General features: G+C 45.7%; 2 protein-coding genes across 3 annotated transcripts in view; one reads left to right on the top strand and one right to left on the bottom strand.

Moving 5' to 3' along the window:
• The window catches only part of LOC143174153 (uncharacterized), a 161494-nt gene that overhangs the window by 136840 nt on the left and 5227 nt on the right, over positions 1 to 19427 (top strand). The window lies entirely within an intron of this gene.
• Positions 12047 to 17671, bottom strand: LOC116423825 (outer dynein arm-docking complex subunit 4-like). Its single transcript, XM_076370021.1, has 5 exons — positions 17434 to 17671; positions 16398 to 16676; positions 14348 to 14774; positions 13382 to 13645; positions 12047 to 12674 (listed from the first exon to the last, which is right to left on the bottom strand). Exons 1-5 carry the CDS (start codon positions 17669 to 17671, stop codon positions 12047 to 12049), a joined length of 1836 nt encoding a protein of 611 aa, XP_076226136.1.

Here is a 19427-nt window from a genome sequence, read left to right as displayed (position 1 = left end):
GAAGTCTCCGGTCATCGGTGACCGCCGCGGCGGTCAAAGTGTTAACCAACGAACACTTACTTCGTAAGAGGAAAGTGAAGTACTTTCTTCTTTCTCCTTGGCTCTCCGGAAACTCCCCTTTGTTTTACCGAAACTGTAGCTCGGAAGTCTCTCTCCGGTTTCCGGGATCGATATTATCCGCCGCTCGCGCCCAACTGTCCCGCTAAACAGGTAATTTGCGAGACACAAGAAAACGCTTGAAATGAAACCGACCGCGATCCTCGGTTCCCAGCGCGGAGCGCGCCACCCGACTCTCCCCGCGATGATTTCACCGCAAGGGACCGTCTGAACTTCTGCCTATTGTTTCTCGGGAAAGTTGCCGCCATTTAAACGCGTTCGCCTGAGTTTCTGGGAACACTCGTCGCATGGAAATGCGTGTTTTGTTGCGGACCGCTCGAAACTTCACGCGTAGCCGGTGAACGCGGGGGTCGTTGAACAATTTCCGAGCGAAAATTGGAACGTATTGTAGAATAAAATGAAAATGTTAATAAATTCGATCGTTCCGATTCGGTGATGTATGTTTACACTAAACGTACCCGGTAAATGACCGGTACTGTGATATAAAAAAAAGTGCATCTCTGGTTTCCCTTTCCCGTTAGAAACAGATGAAAACATGTATAATCTTTTTCTTCTTATCCAACAGTTACTCTGTGCATTGATTCCGTATTAAATCATCGATCACCTACATTCCTCTTGCAACAATGTAATCGGTAGTTGTGCCGGTACGTTTAGTGTCAAGCTTGCATTCCATCTCGCGAGATCTCGTAGCCTAAATATTCACTAGCACCGATCTTTCTATAAATTTCAGAATTTCTTACTTGGATATTTATTATTAATTTGATATTAACACGTTGAATGTTAATATCAAATCGAATTACTGTAATTCACTCGGTTAAACGATGATTATTTAGAAACTGTCCCATACTGGAAACGGTGCAACCTAAGGCGATGACGTTTAGTAAAGTAACCGTGCAACAACGATAACGCAATTCAATGAAATAATTTGATATAAATTTTCCTACTTTGTACATTTGCTCCGCAAAATCAACTTCATTCATTCGATGTTCGACGCGATCGACTAGCGGTTTAATCAAGCGCTTCACCGTTGACTCCAAATATATTCATTAATTACTCACATTGTCATTACCTATTTCGAAGGAGACACTTTTGAGCCGCCAAAACGACAAATTCTTTGCATCAATAATCCCGATACATGAAATATCCGAAAATTTCACGAACAAAGTACTCTCTCTTCAGAGTATACTGAAATAACTTTAATTACGAAGGCGTGGGCTGCGAGCGTCATTTCCTCTGATAAAGTGTGCCCGCGCAAGGAGACGCGGGACAGAACAAACACGTTTCACGAGAAGAGTGTCAGGTGCGTCGAGAGTGGCTGAGCACGAGACAATGGTAATTGAAGCGGTCGTCGTCCAGACGTTGGCCAGGATGCATTACTTGGAAATCCATCCGCGAAGAAGGCCATTACCACTGACTTGATGACCATACAAAAGAGGCCTGTCGAGAACGCATAGGTAGCTCAACAGGTAGCTCGGAAAGTGCCTTCCCCCGTCCCCCTGTTCCCGGCCCGCGCTCCTTTTATGCTCGACAAGCCTCCCTCGTGTCTACGCACGCACATCCCACCCTGGAATTGACATTTTCCCACGCAACTGCCGCCGCGGTAATTCTCCACGCTCAGAACTTCCGGTTCGATACAGCCGAAAACATGGCAGCGATGCGTCAGCCCTCGAACAGCTAAAAATAGTGGAAATATCTTTACGGAAATTGAGAAGAGTGGATTGAAATCGGTTCGATTTAAATAATCGAAGGGTCTACGAGATATACGAAATTGTTATCTTGCAATTCGATACTAATTATTCTAGAACGGTCTCGTCTAACGATTCCACGCGGTCGCGAATCAATTGACGAACCTTTATACGTTCGTGACAAGTGCGTTTAGCTTCATCGAAAATGCAAATTTTGAACAAAACTCTTCGATGTTACACTGCCCGTGGGATGAAGTGAAGTGATTAACATCCTGTATAACGCAGGACTTGAAGACTTAATCCTTCGACAATGTTTTTCATTGTAAACTCTCATTACTCATGAAATTATTCTCAATTCACACGAAGAAGAATCTTAAATGTATAAAGAGACAGACCAATGTTACTTCAATGTTTCATCTGTAAATTTTTGTAAGGAAACAGTTTTTGTGACATGTGTCAAAGAACAATGGTACACGTCGTGAAGCAATAAAAACGTGAAGATATATCAAAATATATTAAAAGCCAGCAAAAGCTCGAATGTAACTTAATCTATCATTTAACCCTTAGCAGTCCTATGTCGAGGCAGACTCGACATTCTATTTTATTGCAACCTCTACCTGCTAACAATTTTTTCTGTATTTCTTTGTAGTATCACAATTCTACAATTTAAAGGTAACACTTCGATCACTCCCGAATATTCTTGAATAAATAAATAGATCGTCGTATTAAGCTGTGAGTGAATGAACTAACGTCGACGTGAACCTCGAAGTGAGAAACCAAGAGCACTTCGGACCGCAAAGGGTTAAACAGTCAATGTGCCTTATAAGGAAAATATAACCGAAGTGTTAATGTTGATTCTCATTAGAATTTACTTACGTGGAATGGAATGCTAGGCTGACCTCTCGAGTGCGAAGGGTTAACGTTCGATGGGCGACGCACGTTGTCGGAGGGAGACTCGAGCTCCGTTCCTTCTGCGAATTTTCAAAAAATTTCCCTCGGTGCTCGATTATCGGCAGCCTGACCAGGGGATTTGTCGAGGTCCGACGTGATTAAATAAGCAGCCGGCCGCGATTCATTCCCGCCCGGCCCGGCGAATTCGTGCGGAACAAGCGCGATCTGGGACGAGCGGAGAAAAAAGCCCTGGCAGCTGCCCTCCTTGACGTTTCACGGATGCCCGGGCACGCCCGTCGAAATCCGTTATTCGGGCAACGGGGAACGCGAATGAATATTCAATCGACCGTCGGAGCCCGCCTGATAACTGATAATCCCTCGCGCTCGAAATAGCCGGGATCCGCGGCGCTGAAAGAGGATTCCGGGAGGATCGCGGTTTACTCGATTGCCTTCATCCCCCCCTCATCCCTCTTCGTTCTACGCTGACGATGAAATATGGAGGCCTAACGGCCGGGTTACCATTGGTTTTCTACTCGCCGATCGTCGCCCGCAATTTGTAGAACCCAACTACTGTTCGATGACTACTCTGCGGTACAGGAGACAGCGTTGACCGGTAGCTATAGTCTGCTCTTCGTGCAGAGCGACAGTGAAGCTGTTCACAGTCGTCTTGTGTTTTATCGAAGTTCGTAAAAGTTTGTAGTTCCGAGGTGGAAAGTTTCTAGAAGATTCAAAGATTACTCGCATTCTCCCGAGTAGCTGTAATTCGATCTTCAGTGGCAGGATACAAGCAATAGAATAGTTTAATTCGAAAGATCGAAATGTTCAATACGACGAGGACATTCCACGTGAACTTTTCACTGGACAGAAGAGATATCACAAAGGAAGTTAAAATCTCGTTAAGATTCTATCTAGAAGAGAGCAGTTACACTCCATTATACCCTCATCGACGGTGCAGCGATAAGTCTCTTCGCAGTCTCCCAGCAATCTCGATCAGCGTCTCGCCGGGCGGCATAATTTGCCCGACCTAGTCCCGCCCAGCCCCGGCCCAGAAAATCCCGAAGCGCTCCGCGTCCCCGGAATCGCGCGATCGATCACCGGTTCCCGACATCATCAGCAGGTTCCTCGCCATCTTGAGCAGCTCGGGATCTTCCATAGCCAGCTGTTCGATCATCCGGACGCTGCTTACCGTCGCGTCGTCCTCTTTACGAGCCGCCGTCCTCCCGCAGACGTCGTCTGTCCCCATTCTCCCTGACACGCCGTCATCATCTCGATCCTCTATCACGTAGGTAGCGTCGGTGTTCACGGTCTTCATCGACGTTCCGCTCGTCTGGCGCTTCGGTACACCCTTTGCTCCATCAGTCTCAGCTGCGCGCACCTCCGAAACTTCGTCCGAGTCCTCTCCAAGGTTTCCCGTTTCTTCCAGTTCATAGGAAGCCGAAGAAGCAGCTGAAGAAGACTGTTCGCTGCAGACAGAGGATACGTCTTCCTCGTCTTTGGATGTCTTCGTTGGTTCCTCGACTCTGAAAGTGCCGTCGCCGCGAGAAGCTGAATTCTCTTCGTCCAGATCAGATCTCGTTGAGTGCTCGAGCCGCGCCGTTGTCTCTCCATCGACCGACGCTTCGCTGCTAGACCCGTCGCCCTTGTATTCCGTGATTATCCTCTTCTGCGAGTAAGTGATTACAGTCTCCGTTCTATCGACGAGCCGGCTGCATCGTCCGAGACGCTGGTCGGTGACTTCGTCGCTTCTCGAGGATCGAATCTTCGATTCTTCGGCTCTATTTAGAGCGCTCGTCACGCGAGCAATGAGATCGCGGATGTAAGACTGCATCGGAGTGTCGCCTTCCTCCTCGGTGATCCTCGCGGCTATCCGTAGCTCCCGCGACGCCTCCGCGAACCTCCCCAGCTTGGCTAGACTTTGGCCTTTGGAAGACAACGGAGTTCAATTGATGAATTCAATTTACAACCGCAACGCAGAACCAAGATCGATACTTTCCTAGCAAGAGCTTCCCGTGAAGCAGCCACTTGCCGCAATTCGCCTCCTCCGCAGCCTGCACGCATCCCGCCGCCATGTTCATCGCCTGCGGGTACTTGCCGGTCTCCAAGTAACACCGGCCGATCTCGTGCCTGATCCAAGCGGCGGGTATCGGCTCTTCGAGGTGAACAGCCAAGTGTTCCCAAGCTTTCGCAGCCGCGTTCAGGTGTCCGAAGCTGAGGTGCACCTTGCCGAGCGTGACCAGCGCTCTGCAGAACTGCACGAGGTCGCCGGTGCTCTTCGACAGGCGTATCAGACGCGACGCGCTGCAAACTGCCAGGTCGTGCCTCTTCAGGGCCACGTGGATCAGGGATAAATAATGATAGGAGGCGATCTGGTAACGACTCGGGTCCTCCAGGGCCTCGGACACCGTCAGCAGCTCCTGGGCAACCTTCGCCGAGGCGGCCATCTTGCCGGCATTGAAGGCAGACTCTAGATCCGCGAGATACCTGTCGGCTGCGTTGCTCAGTTGGCGCAGCATCAATTTAGATCGCGCCAGCCGAGTGTTCGTGGGTCGTGGGCTAGGCAGAGTCTTCCAGAACCTCTTGTGATTGTCAAAGTAGCTGCAAACGAGAGCCACGGAGAAGGATCCTTTGAGAACTGGGACGACTCGAGAACTCGCGTGGGCAGGATTAAAGGGACAGCGTCCGAAATTCTATGGGACACGAGGAATTTCAGGGGACGCCCGTTGGATTAGTCTCGAGGAATCAGATCGAGCTGGCCCCTCTCGCGTTCAATGTTAGAGGACTGAGACGGTGAACCTAATTCTTTTCTCGTTTCTACTGAACCTAGTACACGTTTCTATACACAACTCAAGAAAGTATTCGGATGTTCATATGTATAATACATTGTACTGTAAGCATGAGATTTTATAATTATGTTCTAACTTGAAGTGTACGGATGAAAGTTTGTAACAATATAAGTTACATCCAGTAACTCTTGGAATATAAAGACTCTCTCACCCATGCAACTGTTTTCATGTATAGGATCTGAGTCAAGTCTACCGTTCGAATAAATATATTCGATCCTAAGGCTTTACGTGTACAGTCTTACCGAAACCGGTTGAAACTATAAGCCGTAGTTGTATGTCCAGAGCTGCTAGATTTGTCGCTTAGAGTAGTTTAATCCTTGCCTAAAGATCCTTGGATACTGTTTTGCAACAGTATCAAAGGCTTGCAGAACCCGAGTCCTGTTTCGCAGGAACTATAATGGGCATTTATGTATCTGTGGTAGTAACGAAGTATAAGTTTAGGAATTTAGAGTGTTCCTAGTCTGCCTCCGATTCTGTCTGAACCTGGTAAGTATAATCATCTTGGAAACTACAGCGTAACCATAGGAAGCAATGGAAACTTCGAAACTATAGTGTAGACTTTAAAGCTACAGTTACAAACTGCAGTGAGAAAATTGGAATTCTCTTACTTTGATAATAATAATTGATTATTATAATGATGCGTATACCTCAGAACTTCGGTAACAGAAGCAGGATTCGGTGTCTTCTTGAGTTTCTCGTTCGCCAAAATGGCGGCGGTCTCGGGACACAGGCTCGCCACCAAATTCTCCTCGGATTCGTTACTCGTCGATGTTCTCCGCGGAGCTTTCGGCGGATCGTTACAGGAGCTTATCGTAGATGTTGCCCTCATCACTGCCACCTTGTGACTGCTATCGCGCGGGAACAAATTCGCTGCTCGATGGTACAGCACCAGCGCTGACTCGTAATCACCGCTGCAATTTGCGAGAATTTGATGCTTTTCGTCCAGCTAAGTGATGGCAGCCGCGAAATGAACCGGCGATTAATTATGGTCGACCAAATACCTCCTTTTGAGGGAACTCCGAAACGGGAAGCAATTAACTGGAACGGTTCCCGCGGAACGCCTGTTTTCGTTGAACTAAGGGAAACACGATTTACCGACACCCGAGGAAATCTCGCGGAGAGTTTCGCGATAAGGAACGAACGGTAACAGAAATTGGTTCGTTTTCGAGAATATCTTGTGTATATATCGTTACGTTCGAGAATTTCGAGCTACGTCTGACAAATAGGTGCGAAGATTAAATCTTACGTTCGCAAGGTATCTTTCGAGCTACTCGAATTTACCGTGACGAAAAACGCTCGCTTAGACATCGTTTCCGAATCGTAATGAAAGTAAATATACCCTGAAAGTCAACATACCAAGCGATAATTAATTCTTCAACAATGTACTTGAATTGATGAAAACTTCGAATATTTCTAAATAACTGTTTCCCAAGCAACTAGCTGCAGAATAAAGATAAACAAATTAGATACAATTTTCTCAGTAGAGATAGAAATAAAAGGAAAGACGAAAATTGAAGAACTGATTGAGTCGGACGATATAGGAATTGAGATGAAGTTTAACAAGAAAACACAGAATTTCCAACAAAGTAGCACCGCTTAAAATACGTATTACTAGAATTTAACTAGAAAATAGAAAATCGTACAAAATGAATGTTCATACTCTTGATGCTGCCGCGTTCGAGTTCGCAAAAGTGTCGGAAGTCGGTAGACTACTTAGACGAATGTTTAATCATCTAAGGTTGAAGCCAGTGAACTGACCGGTCCGCGGTGCAATTAGCGTCAAGCGGTCGTTTCCGGAAATTCCGAAGCCATTACGTTTCCATTGGATTATATTCACGGGTGAAGAATCTAAACAACACAGCTGGGACCATAATCCCGCGGTTTTGCTTCAGTTATGCTCGATAGGTCGCGGCGGGTGGCACAATCGCTTGTTCCGCGAAACTCGCACGGCCGCTGAACACAGCCGTCCAATTGGTGGACAGGTTGTATGAAACGGCGACGTTAATGATGTCGACGGGCGCGAGAAGGACCGGGCAATAGCGAGCGATAATTCCGTCTGTATAATTCCGACGATGAAATATAGTTGACAGGGGGTTAGTTCGGCAGCCTGACGATTCAAACGGCCGATTAACCGGCCGGGAAATGGATTTGCTCGCGAGGAACGTACAACGTCCATAGAATTCTACAATTAACGAACGATTTCGAAAACTCCGGCACCCCAGCTTCCCAGCTGTCGTCGCGACAACGGAAGCCGACAGCGAATCTCTCGTTTCCCTGTGAATTCGTCCAAAGGATTTCTCTTTTATTCCACCGTTCGCTTTGTTCCCCTCTTTGGCGCGCAGATTGATCGAAGGTAGATTCCATCCGATTCTCCATCGGAGAATTCTATTTCTGTATCTCTTTCAATTAATTGTCTAACAGGGACGAGCTCCGTTTCAACCGAAATTCACGTGTCAGATAATATCGAGCGCGTGCTTCATTCAAAATGCAAACTCGTTGCGCGCCAATCCATTGATCACAACTAAATTTATTCCATTCCCCGAACGCTGTCTCGCTCGAAGTGTAAAATCATCGTGTGTATTAACCCGTCGATTCCGACCAAATTCATTCCATACCGCGGGCGCAGTTCGTTACACGAATTAACGTTTAATTCGAAACGAAAAGTGTGTCATCGCGCTCGGCGCGTTAATGACACTCCGGGAACGACGTTTTGTAAATAATAATCAAACCGCGGGCGAGCTCGTCGCGCGGAACCGCCGCGGGCCGGGTTAATCGAATGCGAAACGAAATTGTTGCAGCGACATCGGAATTACTTTGCAGGAAGTTATTCAGATTCGCGTGTCGTCTATCGAATCGCGCGCCGCTGGACGGCGAGCAGAGTGGCCGGACGGTTCTGTAATTACCTATGCAAAAGTGATTAAACGATACCGTACGGTCGGTCGAATAATTGAACCCGCCGCTCCAAAGGAATAAATTAATTCCGCTGATCAAATCATTAAAACCGCGCCGGAACAATACCAACGCCCACTCGCTGCGAGCGTACGCCGCGCGACGCGGTTCAATTGCCGGCGATAATATTATTTTCCATCGGAATTGCGGGATCACTATCGCAACAACTGCACTCTTTTCACTTGAAATACTGCGGAATCGTATTAGCGTGCCCTCCCATTTATGGCCGACCGAAATGTTCGACGTGCTCGACGCTTTAACGTTTCGAACGTTCGAATTTTTATTTTATTCGGGAGCGTTAGAGAAATCGGGAACCAGACGGTTTCGCGATATGTCGAACGTAGAGTAATTAGTAATGCGAATGTACGAGGAACGAGGGAGGATTGAAATATTGATAAAATATAAGAAAGACACTCTACTGGGAGAAAAGATGTGAAGGGTTGAGGGATAAATATGTGGCTCTAGGGATTGTCATGAGAAGATTCTTGGCAATCCACGCTGTTCACGTTGAATATTCAAGACGACGGATTTTTGCGTGGCAGAAAAGCTTCTTATTGTTATGATATTCGCTCTGCGATCCTCGGAAAAGGAATCTCAAACAGTTTTAAACGCAGCCTTTGTATCCTACGAGGAGATTACCCGAGATCCTACTAGTTCACGGAAGCTTTCGCGAGCAGGAGAAAACGGGAACTCCTATCTGGACCCAAAAAGGCAAGGAATAAAAATCGAATGGCGCAAGATCGCGGCGTCGGATTAGCCTCCGGATTTATCGAGAAACAGAATCGCTGAGAGAGAATGTTCGTGATACTGCCGCGTACATTATTTGTTGCGTCGACTGCTGAGAACTGTGAACGATGTAACAAATGGTTTGTTATTGACTATATTATAAACTTCCACGCATTTACGGTAAATTTGAAACTGCAGAATTGCACAGTACCCTTTAGAACCTTCCTTGGAAAAATCCATTTTCTATAGAAATCCTACTTTCCAACGACACAATGAAACATTTGAATCCGCATGAGGATCCGCAACATAATTAGTACAATTCTCACACTATTATCTCGTTACCTACTCGATTAACCGTTTCTATTCGACACCGATCGTCCTATATACACACTGTTATTGATTTCAAGCAATTCATGATCGATTATCGATGCCGGGCGCTGACAGTCAGCGGGCAAAGCGCACTTTGCATAAACGTAACATCACGAGGCTCAATGCGGCGTGTACGGTTTCGGATTATGCCAATTAGCATACAACAATGTTGTCTAAATAGTTTGCTGGTGGAGTGCCAGTGTATCTTGCCTCAGATAGAGCTGATCGGCTTCGCGATGAATGGCCGCCGCCAGGTCCCGACCGGTTTTTCGGCCGGATTTCGCCTGGTTCCTCCTCTGCCCGGAACGGGCGCGGATTTCCGCGTGTTCCACTGCCTTCCTCACCTCGTTCAGACCGCGCAGCTCGTCCTTGGGCCCTCCGCTCGCGAGGACAGCCATCGATTTTCGTGGCTTCGGCACGCACTGACGTCGCGCCTGCCTGAACTTCGCCGTGAAGCTTTCTCCCGATTCGAGAGCCGTCGAGCATCAAACGGAGCTTCTTCGCGTTCCACACTTTCACGACTCGCTATGGCTTCGATGGAAATATTTGACACGTCGGGTACCACGGGGGTCGCCGGTGACCCCCGTCCAAGTTCAATTACCGTAATTCCCTCGATTGATGCGATGAATATTTGAAAACGTTACTATACTGTAAATAACGCTACCTAATGCGGCGACATTTAGCAGAACAAACTTGCGATAATGACACAATGAAATAATTTAATATTGTATCTTTTTCATTTAGCAGACTCTGCAGCTTAATATCGTGCCATTCGTGTTAATGGAACGTAGCGTTGGGTTCCTCGGTTTTAATCTGTTAAATGAAAGGTTATTCAGTGTGCTGACGGGAAAGTGGAGAGGGAAACGTCTTTTTTAGGGTTAGAGACGTTTCAGTGGAAAGGCTATCTAGGAATGATAAGGAGTAGGAAAATTTGTCTGGAAGGAACAGCGATTATGATTGAAGCAAAGTGTTGTTCGATTCAATTGAATGATGAGAATGCGATCGGAATGAAAAACTAGTTTCAATTGAGTACTGAAACGGATTATAAATTAATGCGCGCTTACAACCGGAATACAGTGATCTCTTTTGCTGCATACCGCCTTCGACATTGCTAGCGTCCGGCAGTAAACTATTTAAGAAACGGAAGTTTCTTCCCTGAAACTTTGCTCCTTAATCTTGAAGACCGTAGAAGAAGAACCGTTTCAACAATAAGAACTCAAACTTGGAAACACGACGCGTCCTGTACTTCAGGTACAAACATTTACATGAACAACAATGTCCAGAAGTTTTGCCTCCACGTATCGATTGCGTACAAGGTTCTCGACCGTATAAAACGCGATACATTTAGTTCCAAACAAACGTATTAGAAACGAATTATTAAACATTAAATATTTCCCCTATCGAAGTGTCCCGTTGATCTAAAACAAAAATCGAGTCCCATAAAATCGGATACCGAGCTAGTTCAACGGATTGTCGCGCGATCGTAAAGAAAATTGCGCAGCACGCACGAAGACTAATTAGAAAACAAGCCGGCCGAGGCCTCGGACTTTTCCGATAGAAGCGAATCTAATTTCCTCGCGAACTTCTTAGACGAATTCGGTAACGCAGTCTCCTCGGGGGTGAGGGGACCGGCCAGCCGGTGAACTTTCGATTTAACGGCGCTCGGGCAGGCGACGGCCAAGTTATCCCATTAGAAGAGATTTTCGAGGGGCCGATAGAGCGTCCGGCGTCCGTTCGGCGTGTCAAAAAGTGAATAAGATAGAATATCTCGTCGGCGTTCTTCCAGCCGATAAATCCAGTCCAAGCTGCGAAGTCGTCGTCGCCGGGAGACGAAAGAGACGCGTCCTCCGCGATGTCAGCCCGAAAGCTGCCGGGTCAACAAGCTGGAGACCCGCCCTAAAAGTTTAATTGCTCGACGCATAAAACTTCCCCGAGGCAACTTCGGCAGTCCGGGCTTGAGATCGCCGGCTGTTCGTTGCAAGCGCGAAGTGGTTCCTTCCGCTACCCCATCAAACACCCATCAGCAGCAGGGGATAGCCAGCGGCTGTACACAGCTAAGACGAAACTGGAGATTCCCCTTTGGAGTTAATGCAACCGGATGTTTCCTTCGATCAGTATTAAGGATCTCCGTCTTCGGATCCCGGGTTAGCTGTTGAATCTTTGGAAGTTTAAAAACAGGCTCAATCCGGCGGCTAGGATTGGAGGTGAACGTAAGAGAGATTGATGATAGATGGAGCGCAACTTCAATTACAGTGGAAATCGACTGTCAGGAAGAAGGCTGTAAAGATGGTTCACGCTGCAGTAATGATTCCCAGCATCCTTCGTTGAACATCCTTGATGATTCTTCAAGTGTTCCGGCATTATCCTTCGTTTGACTTTCATCGATTAGTACAGCTTTTGATACTAAATTCTTCATCGATGCATCAAACTGCGATCCGGAGGAGCAGTAGTCGAAAAAGTATCGTATCAATCGAACTCGTTGAAGTCGATGTAACCCGGCCGCTCCTTTGCCAGCTCGTACTTCGCCAGGAACGCCTTTCTCGCTTCCTTGTGAGGGTCCTTCGCAGCTACCGGCAGGATGCTGACTCGTTTACACGGGAATTTGAATTTCTTGTCGACTGGTTTGCAACCGGGCATCACGGATAGCCTGCGTTTAGCTGGCACTGCGTCCATGCTCCTCCAAAGGTAGTCCACCTCTGGCTTCATGTCTTCGGGCATCAGGTCCAGGATCAGCTGCTGCCTGGTAGCGATCGGATCCTGATCCGACATCTTCTCCATGTCGGTCTCGTCGATCATGTCCAGAATCCAGACGTAAAAGTCAGTCAGGAAGTCGAGGCCGAGCTTCTTCGCGCTGCCCAGAGCCAGCACTGCCGCTTCTTTCGCCTCGTTCCGGTAGTTCTGGCTGATCTCGATCCTGAGGATTAGATGGTGGACGTTTAGGGTCCATTGCTCACTATCCGCCTCCTCGCTCATGTCGCGCGCCTTCTTCCCGTAAAATCTAGCTAGGTCGTAGCGGCGGATGTCGATCAGGAATTTGCACAGCTCGTGGAACAGCCAAGCGAGCTCGAGTGGCTCGGACGCCATTGCTAGCCTCCTGTTACAGGAGTTAAAAGAATAAATGTAGATAATTCTCGGTATAATATAGTTTATATAATTGTTAAATGTATCTGTTTATATTGTAATATATTGTATATAACGTTAAATATATCTTTTAAATAATTGTCTTCTTATTACAGTTCAAACACTTGTTCACAAGTGTCGCGACTATTTTCCGGAAACTTGAGACCCTTCTAAGCTCTCAAATACCGATAAAGAAAGATAGCAGCAGCTTTCGTAAAACAAAGTTTCAAACACCGGCATACAATTCATTCTACTAAAAAATAAACAAATTCAAGCATCGCCGAACAAGCGATGAAACGGGTGAATCAAGCGACAGCACAACATTCCCTGGTAACATTTCGTAAATTGGCCTGAGAAGATAGGGATCCGGAAAAATATATAACAATATCTCGCTCGACAGGCTGATATTTCATTTCTTTGTTCAGAAATGTGGTCCCCTTGGAACCGCTTCCCGTCGTGGCCGTAACGACGAGTTAGCTGTGACGAAATTCACGTGGAGCAAGCAACGGGGATGAATTTTAACGCGAGAATTATGGCTGCCAAAAATCCCGACCCAGTTTAGAACCCCGGAAACGTCTTCCCGAGAGCTTCGCGGTGCGTCTCTAAAGCTAAATCCACCGAAGCCGTAGCTTTAGTGGACACCGTCGACTTGCGAACGCTTCCGGCGTTCGGCGATCTTACTTGCGGAAAATCCTAAGTGCTTCTTTTCCGCTGCGCGCGTGCACCCAACCGATATCGCAATCGCGAGGCAATTCCGCTACTCGTATTCCGAGGTGATGCTTGAGGTATGTTTTCCTCAGCTCGCTGGACCGCAGCCGCCTCAAATTCCGCGTGTCGATGTACGCCCACGCGACCATATTGTACACCGCGTCCAAACACTTGTGCTTCAATGGGAACATTTTCGGGGGGTAGCTGTCGAACTTGTCTTTCACTCGGTCGACCATCCTTGGAAGAGAAATTGGAAGGGTAATAGACCAAGTGTATAATCTTTGAACTGTTGGACGTTCAAGTTTTGAACGTTGAAGTGTTGGACGTTCTAGTTTTGAACGTTGAAGTGTTGGACGTTGAACTGTTGAATGTTGTACTGCTGGACGTTGAACTGTTGAAATTTTGAAATTTTGAACATGGTACTGTTGAATTGTTGAAGTATTGAAATTTTGAACATGGAACTGTTGAACTGTAGAAATTTTGAAATTTTGAATATTGTACTGTTGGACGTTAAACTGTTGAAATTTTGAAATTTTGAACATGAAACTGTTGAATTGTTGAACTGTTGAAATTTTGAACGTGGAACTGTTGAACTATTGAACTGTTGAACTGTTGAACTGTTGAAATTTTAAAATTTTGAATATGCAACTGTTGGACGTTGAACTGTTGAAATATTGAAATTTTGAACATGGAACTGTTGAATTGTTGAACTGTTGAAATTTTGAACATGGAACTGTTGAACTATTGAACTGTTGAAATTTTGAAATTTTGAAATTTTGAAATTTTGAACATGGAACTGTTGAATCTTGAAACTTTAAACGTTAAACTCCACGTGTTCTCATTTCACAACTATTAAGATCACATTTAGGAGTGAACGGCGCGCGAATGGTTAATGTTATGTATTTTATATAGAAAAGAGCATAAAATTCGTATACTCACTGGAAGAACGTGACATAATCTTTCTTCATCCTGACGTGATGCAAGCGACGCAACAAAAAGTCCGCTTCGATTATGATGAGGTCCCTTTTCAGCTTCTTCTCCGCCTCGATCATCGTTTTATGCCCCTTCGGCACCGCCCTCTTCTCGAAAAGTATCGTGTACAGTGGCTTGCGCATTCGCAGGATCTGCAACCTCTTCAACGCCCTCTGATAATTCTTCGACGCGTGATAATGCAGTATCTCGGCCGATTTCTTGCACGGATGTTCGAACAGTTCCGCCTGCTCTGACAAACGTTGCAGGAAACTCTTGTCGCAGGCCAAATGTCCCAGGTAGAGTTTCGCGATCACCTTCTGCAGCTTTCGGAAACCGTTCTCCGCTTTCGCTTCCGGGTCGTTCACCTTAAATCTGGCCTGCTCCTCGTCTATACCTGTGAAACCGGTTAACCACCGCTGACTTCTCTTCGAAAAACCGTCCCGGAGGCGACGGTAAACATCGAAACTCAGCTAAATCCTCCGAGTTTCATTTACATTTAATAAACTTTGGAAATAAGAAAAATATCGCTCTTACTCGAGCAACTCCCTCGAGTTTCCCGTGATCTTGCCTTTTTCGAAATATTTACACTCCGAGTGCGAGGTTAATCTTTTTATTGAAAGAGTAATCACTCGACTGCGGAGCTTCGTGAAAGTCTTGGAAAAACTGTGAATTATAAGACTTAATGCCGTTCAACGACCTGATTGACGAAGGAAGGGAATTTCTTGAAATTACCGATGAACTTCCATTCTTCGGTTTGCGTTTCGTTAAATGCTTGGATCACAGAACATTTCCATATCTACGCTTCCGGTAATAAATTCACGCAGAAATTACGCGAGTGCTTTTCTTTTGGTTACAAGTGCAATCGAAAAGTAATCAACGTTTCGTTCGGAAAGTCACAAATTTAATGTTTCGTCTTTTTTTTAGCTACAGTGCTCGACAAGAATCGAGACTCCAATGAAACAGTATCCAGTAAAAAAACCCATCGTACAGTATTTACGAACAACACCCCCGAAGCAGATTGCAGCCACGCTGGAAGATTAAAGCATGTAACGGACAACATTAAGTTGTAACGAGCTTTTTCGCGGCGAGTCTGTCCCCGTAACCGGGACGTCGAGTTACAGTCCAATTAGTCCGCGCGGAAACAGAAAGTTCCAAACGGTGACGGAACTAACTCAGTTTCCGCGAGGCTGGATCCACCGGAAAATGAAAATCGGTATATCAGAAAGTTCAGTCCGGGACTTAGAAATTAGTTTACCGCCGGTTCATTTTTCCAGAGGAAAATGTATGGTGCTCGACGAATCGGAAAATGAATTGGGCAGTTCGCGAAAATCCCGACTGGAATTCTTCCCCCGTTATTTTCACCGTATAAACAGAAATTTCTTTGAAGTTCACCCTTTGTGCACGAAAGAGATCTTGCCGTTAAAATCTAAAGACTGCAAGACTTTTCCGACGAAACATCGATTACACTTTTCCCAATGACACGAGGAAAAATTGTACGTAAACGCCGAGTGATTAATTTCGACGCTTCCAATGTTTCGTACATCGATATTTCGCTTACTATCGCGGTACTCGAAATTTAATATCGAACATCAAACACTCAAGTATTTGATATGAAAACTAGAGTGCTAACTGCTATTTGGCAAAGTTAACCGTAGGGAAGTGATACTGACGAGCCCACTAGCAAATTCTAGATGAAACTGCCCTACCTTTCGCTAGGACTATCCCCTATGATCATCAATAACCGTAACGAATATATCCGTCATTTTAGAACCCAAAAGAATGCTAATATGTTCAACAATTAACTTCTTCAAATAAACATGGTATGTTTTATTTTGCTTTAGTTTCTTATTTGAATGTATAGCGCATTTTCCTCGCGTTCGACGTGTATATTCGTCATTAGTTGATGTAATGAAAGGAAATAGTAGAAAAATTAGTAAAACGTGAGTAATACAGTACACGAGAGATTTTTCAAACGAAGTTCCACAGTTAAACCGGTTAAAAAATTTCGGAGTTTTACCGGCCAGCTCGTCCACTTCCTCTTTGAGCTTCTCGATCATGAGCTTCCGGTGTTCCTCGAGGTTCCGTATCCACGGTGAAAGTAGCTGCAACGCTTTGGGGTGAGTGTTCCTACCCACACAGTCCTCGACGATCTCGTTGCCTTGCAGGATCCCGTGTTCCAACGCGGTCCTACGGTGCCTCCTGAAGCCCTGATGGGCGTGGACCAGACTGTACTCGAACTCGCCGACGTGGAACAGGGTCAGCAGTTGCATTTGCTTCACGTGAGAGTAGGTCGGGTCTGAAAATGAACGGCGTTTCCCGTGAACGCGGCCCCTGATTCGACCAATTCACCGAGACCGAAGGGATAGCAGTTCGACTTAATTAAACTGTGGATGTTTATGCAAATACAGGCCGTTATTACTCTTCGAAGTTCTGTTTAGCTGTCACCGATCAAACAAAAACATCGTAGAACTTTAGTCGATTCTACGTTACGATTGTCTACGTTGTAAATACGTAGGATTGTTGGTAAAATCAGTGATACTTGGTTTTCTAGGAGACAGCTGTTTCACTTCGTTAAATTAGGGTTTTTTGCTAATGTAGTAATCTAGAAATCTAGAAATCTAGAAATCTAGAAATTTAGGGATCTAGAAGTTTAGAAATATAGAAATCTTTAAATTTAGGGATCTAGCAGTCTAGAAGTCTAAAAGTCTAAAAGTCTGTTTAGTCTAGAAATCTATAAATCTTTAAATTTAGGAATCTATAAGTCTAGAAATCTAGAAATCTAGAAGTCTAGAAACCTATAGATCTAGAAATCTAGAAATCTAGGAATTTAGAAGTCTAGAAGTTTAGAAACCTAGAAATCTAAAGATCAACGAATCTACAAATCTACAAATCTACAAATCTACAAATCTACAAATCTACAAATCTACAAATCTACAAATCTGCAAATCTACAAATCTACAAATCACTTATTCCATGCCAAAAACGAAAAGACACGACTTTTCTGTAAAAGCAAATATCTAAAAAGTCCTAAAAAGGAAAGAATTAGAACCCACCTATCTTCATGCATTGCTCAGTAGTCTCCGCCGCCCTGGTATATCTTGCGTAATCGACCTGCGTCCTGCAAAGGCCTAGATAAGTCCTGAGGTCAGCGTCCTGGCCTTGTTGGATCGCCTTGTTGAAATAAGTTTCCGCGAGGTTGAACTTGTTCAACCTGGCCAAGTAATATCCCCATTCCCTGTACACCGTGCCGTCCCTGAAGAACAAGGGTGGCACGTCCTTCGAGGCCGCCATTTCGATGCCCGGCGTCTCGCGCGAAAGGGAAAAATTATTCGGAAAATTTCTCCTGTCGTGGTCGCGGTTAACCGGCCACGTGGGAGCGGATATATAATTCAGCAGGTCGAGAAGATACCCCCGAGGAGATCAGAGGCTGCCCTGCACTCATGAATTTTGCACCTTGGCCGCCGGAACCGAATCCCTTTATGGTCACATCTTCACCGTAAACTGTCGACCTCTTTGATCGACACGGAGATCCGTGACGCGATTGTCCGACGATCCGACGTCTCCGACACGAATAACAACGCCGACGTGTTCGTGTTTACTGACCTGAAGTCTGAAGCTTGTAGAGGCCGGTTTCGCTTGAAATTTTCGGGAGGTCCGCCAAGTTTCAGAGAAGCGGAAGAACAAATTTTATCCAGCTATTCCTGGAGTGTTTCCGTGAATCTCGATTGAATTATTACTCCCTCTTTCGATCACTACCTTTCGCTTTTGTAAATTCCAAGCGATATATTTCCAACTGTCAAGATATCAATGCGAGTGATTGTACGTTAAATCGAAAGAAAATTATGAGTTACGATCGTATCGAGGTTTCTAATAAATAATCATTTAAAGAGCCTCGAAAAGGTAAAGAATGAGAATATTTTCTACTCTATTGAACGCGGGAATCATTTATATCTGTCGACGGTATATTTTCCACGCTTCAATCCGTAGTTTGATGGATGAAGGTGTTCCGCGGTCGTTACCTTGAGTAGAGAATTTTCGAAATCCCGAGATAGCTAATGACGAATAGAGCGGGTGCAAACGACAAGCCTGCATCGCGAGGGAAATTGTTGCTGCGCTTAATTAGCCTTTCGCAAGTCCCGGAGTACAATATTGGCAAAGTATTTAGAGGAAGAACGGCGTGCTACCGCAGAGGTTCTTTGAGCGTGCCTCGAGATCTAGCGGGCTGGGCTTAATCCGCTTTCAACTCGAAAATACTGTCGCGCAGCGTAAAGCTCCTTGTGGCATTAATTGTCACGCACCGGGGAGGATTATATTGAAACGACTGAAGCGAATGCGCTGCATCGCGAAGCTCTATCTTCCCCGGGATGGAGTGCTCTCGAAACATTTTGCCGTCGGTGGATTTATTTTCCATCGAATCGCTGAATCTTCCGTTTCGCGCGCGATGGAACGATACGTCGATGTCCACCAAATCAATTTCTGCTTACAAATTCCGTTGCCAAGAGTGAATCTTCTAATGGACGACGCAACGATCCGACGTTTTTAATTCTCATCTCCCTTTCGTGTTATTAAATAGTACACCGGTGGTGACCATTAACGGCAGTTGGTTAATTAAGAGAGCACTTTTGTAATTGATTATAAGACGATCAACGCCGATGGCTCTAATGGCGTGGCACATTTATGAAAGCCAACTGGAAATATGTAATAATCCTCGTAATTTAATCACACTGAAAAGTTCGTGGGGACATTTTGTGCCATCGTGGACTCCGACTATACGAGGTCGCCGATGAGACCGTACTTAACGTTTCCACGTGGAATTCGAGCTGATACTGCGCTACGCAAGGGGAAATTGAATATATCCACGGAAATGTAACAACGGAATCTAATAAAGTATGCAAAGCGTACGAGCAGCTTCGCTCGTAACCGACGGTTAAGTAATAGTCCGAGGAACGCATTCACGTGGAGGACACGAAATGCGTTAATATTTCGCTGAAAGCGAATTTTAAGAGCAGCGCCGCGCGGCGGCCGCTGGACAAGAGCATTCTCGTAA

This window comes from Nomia melanderi, chromosome 8, assembly GCF_051020985.1.
Source record: "Nomia melanderi isolate GNS246 chromosome 8, iyNomMela1, whole genome shotgun sequence".
NCBI classification, from domain to species: Eukaryota; Metazoa; Arthropoda; class Insecta; order Hymenoptera; family Halictidae; genus Nomia; species Nomia melanderi.
This window is presented reverse-complemented; position numbering and strand designations above follow the sequence as displayed.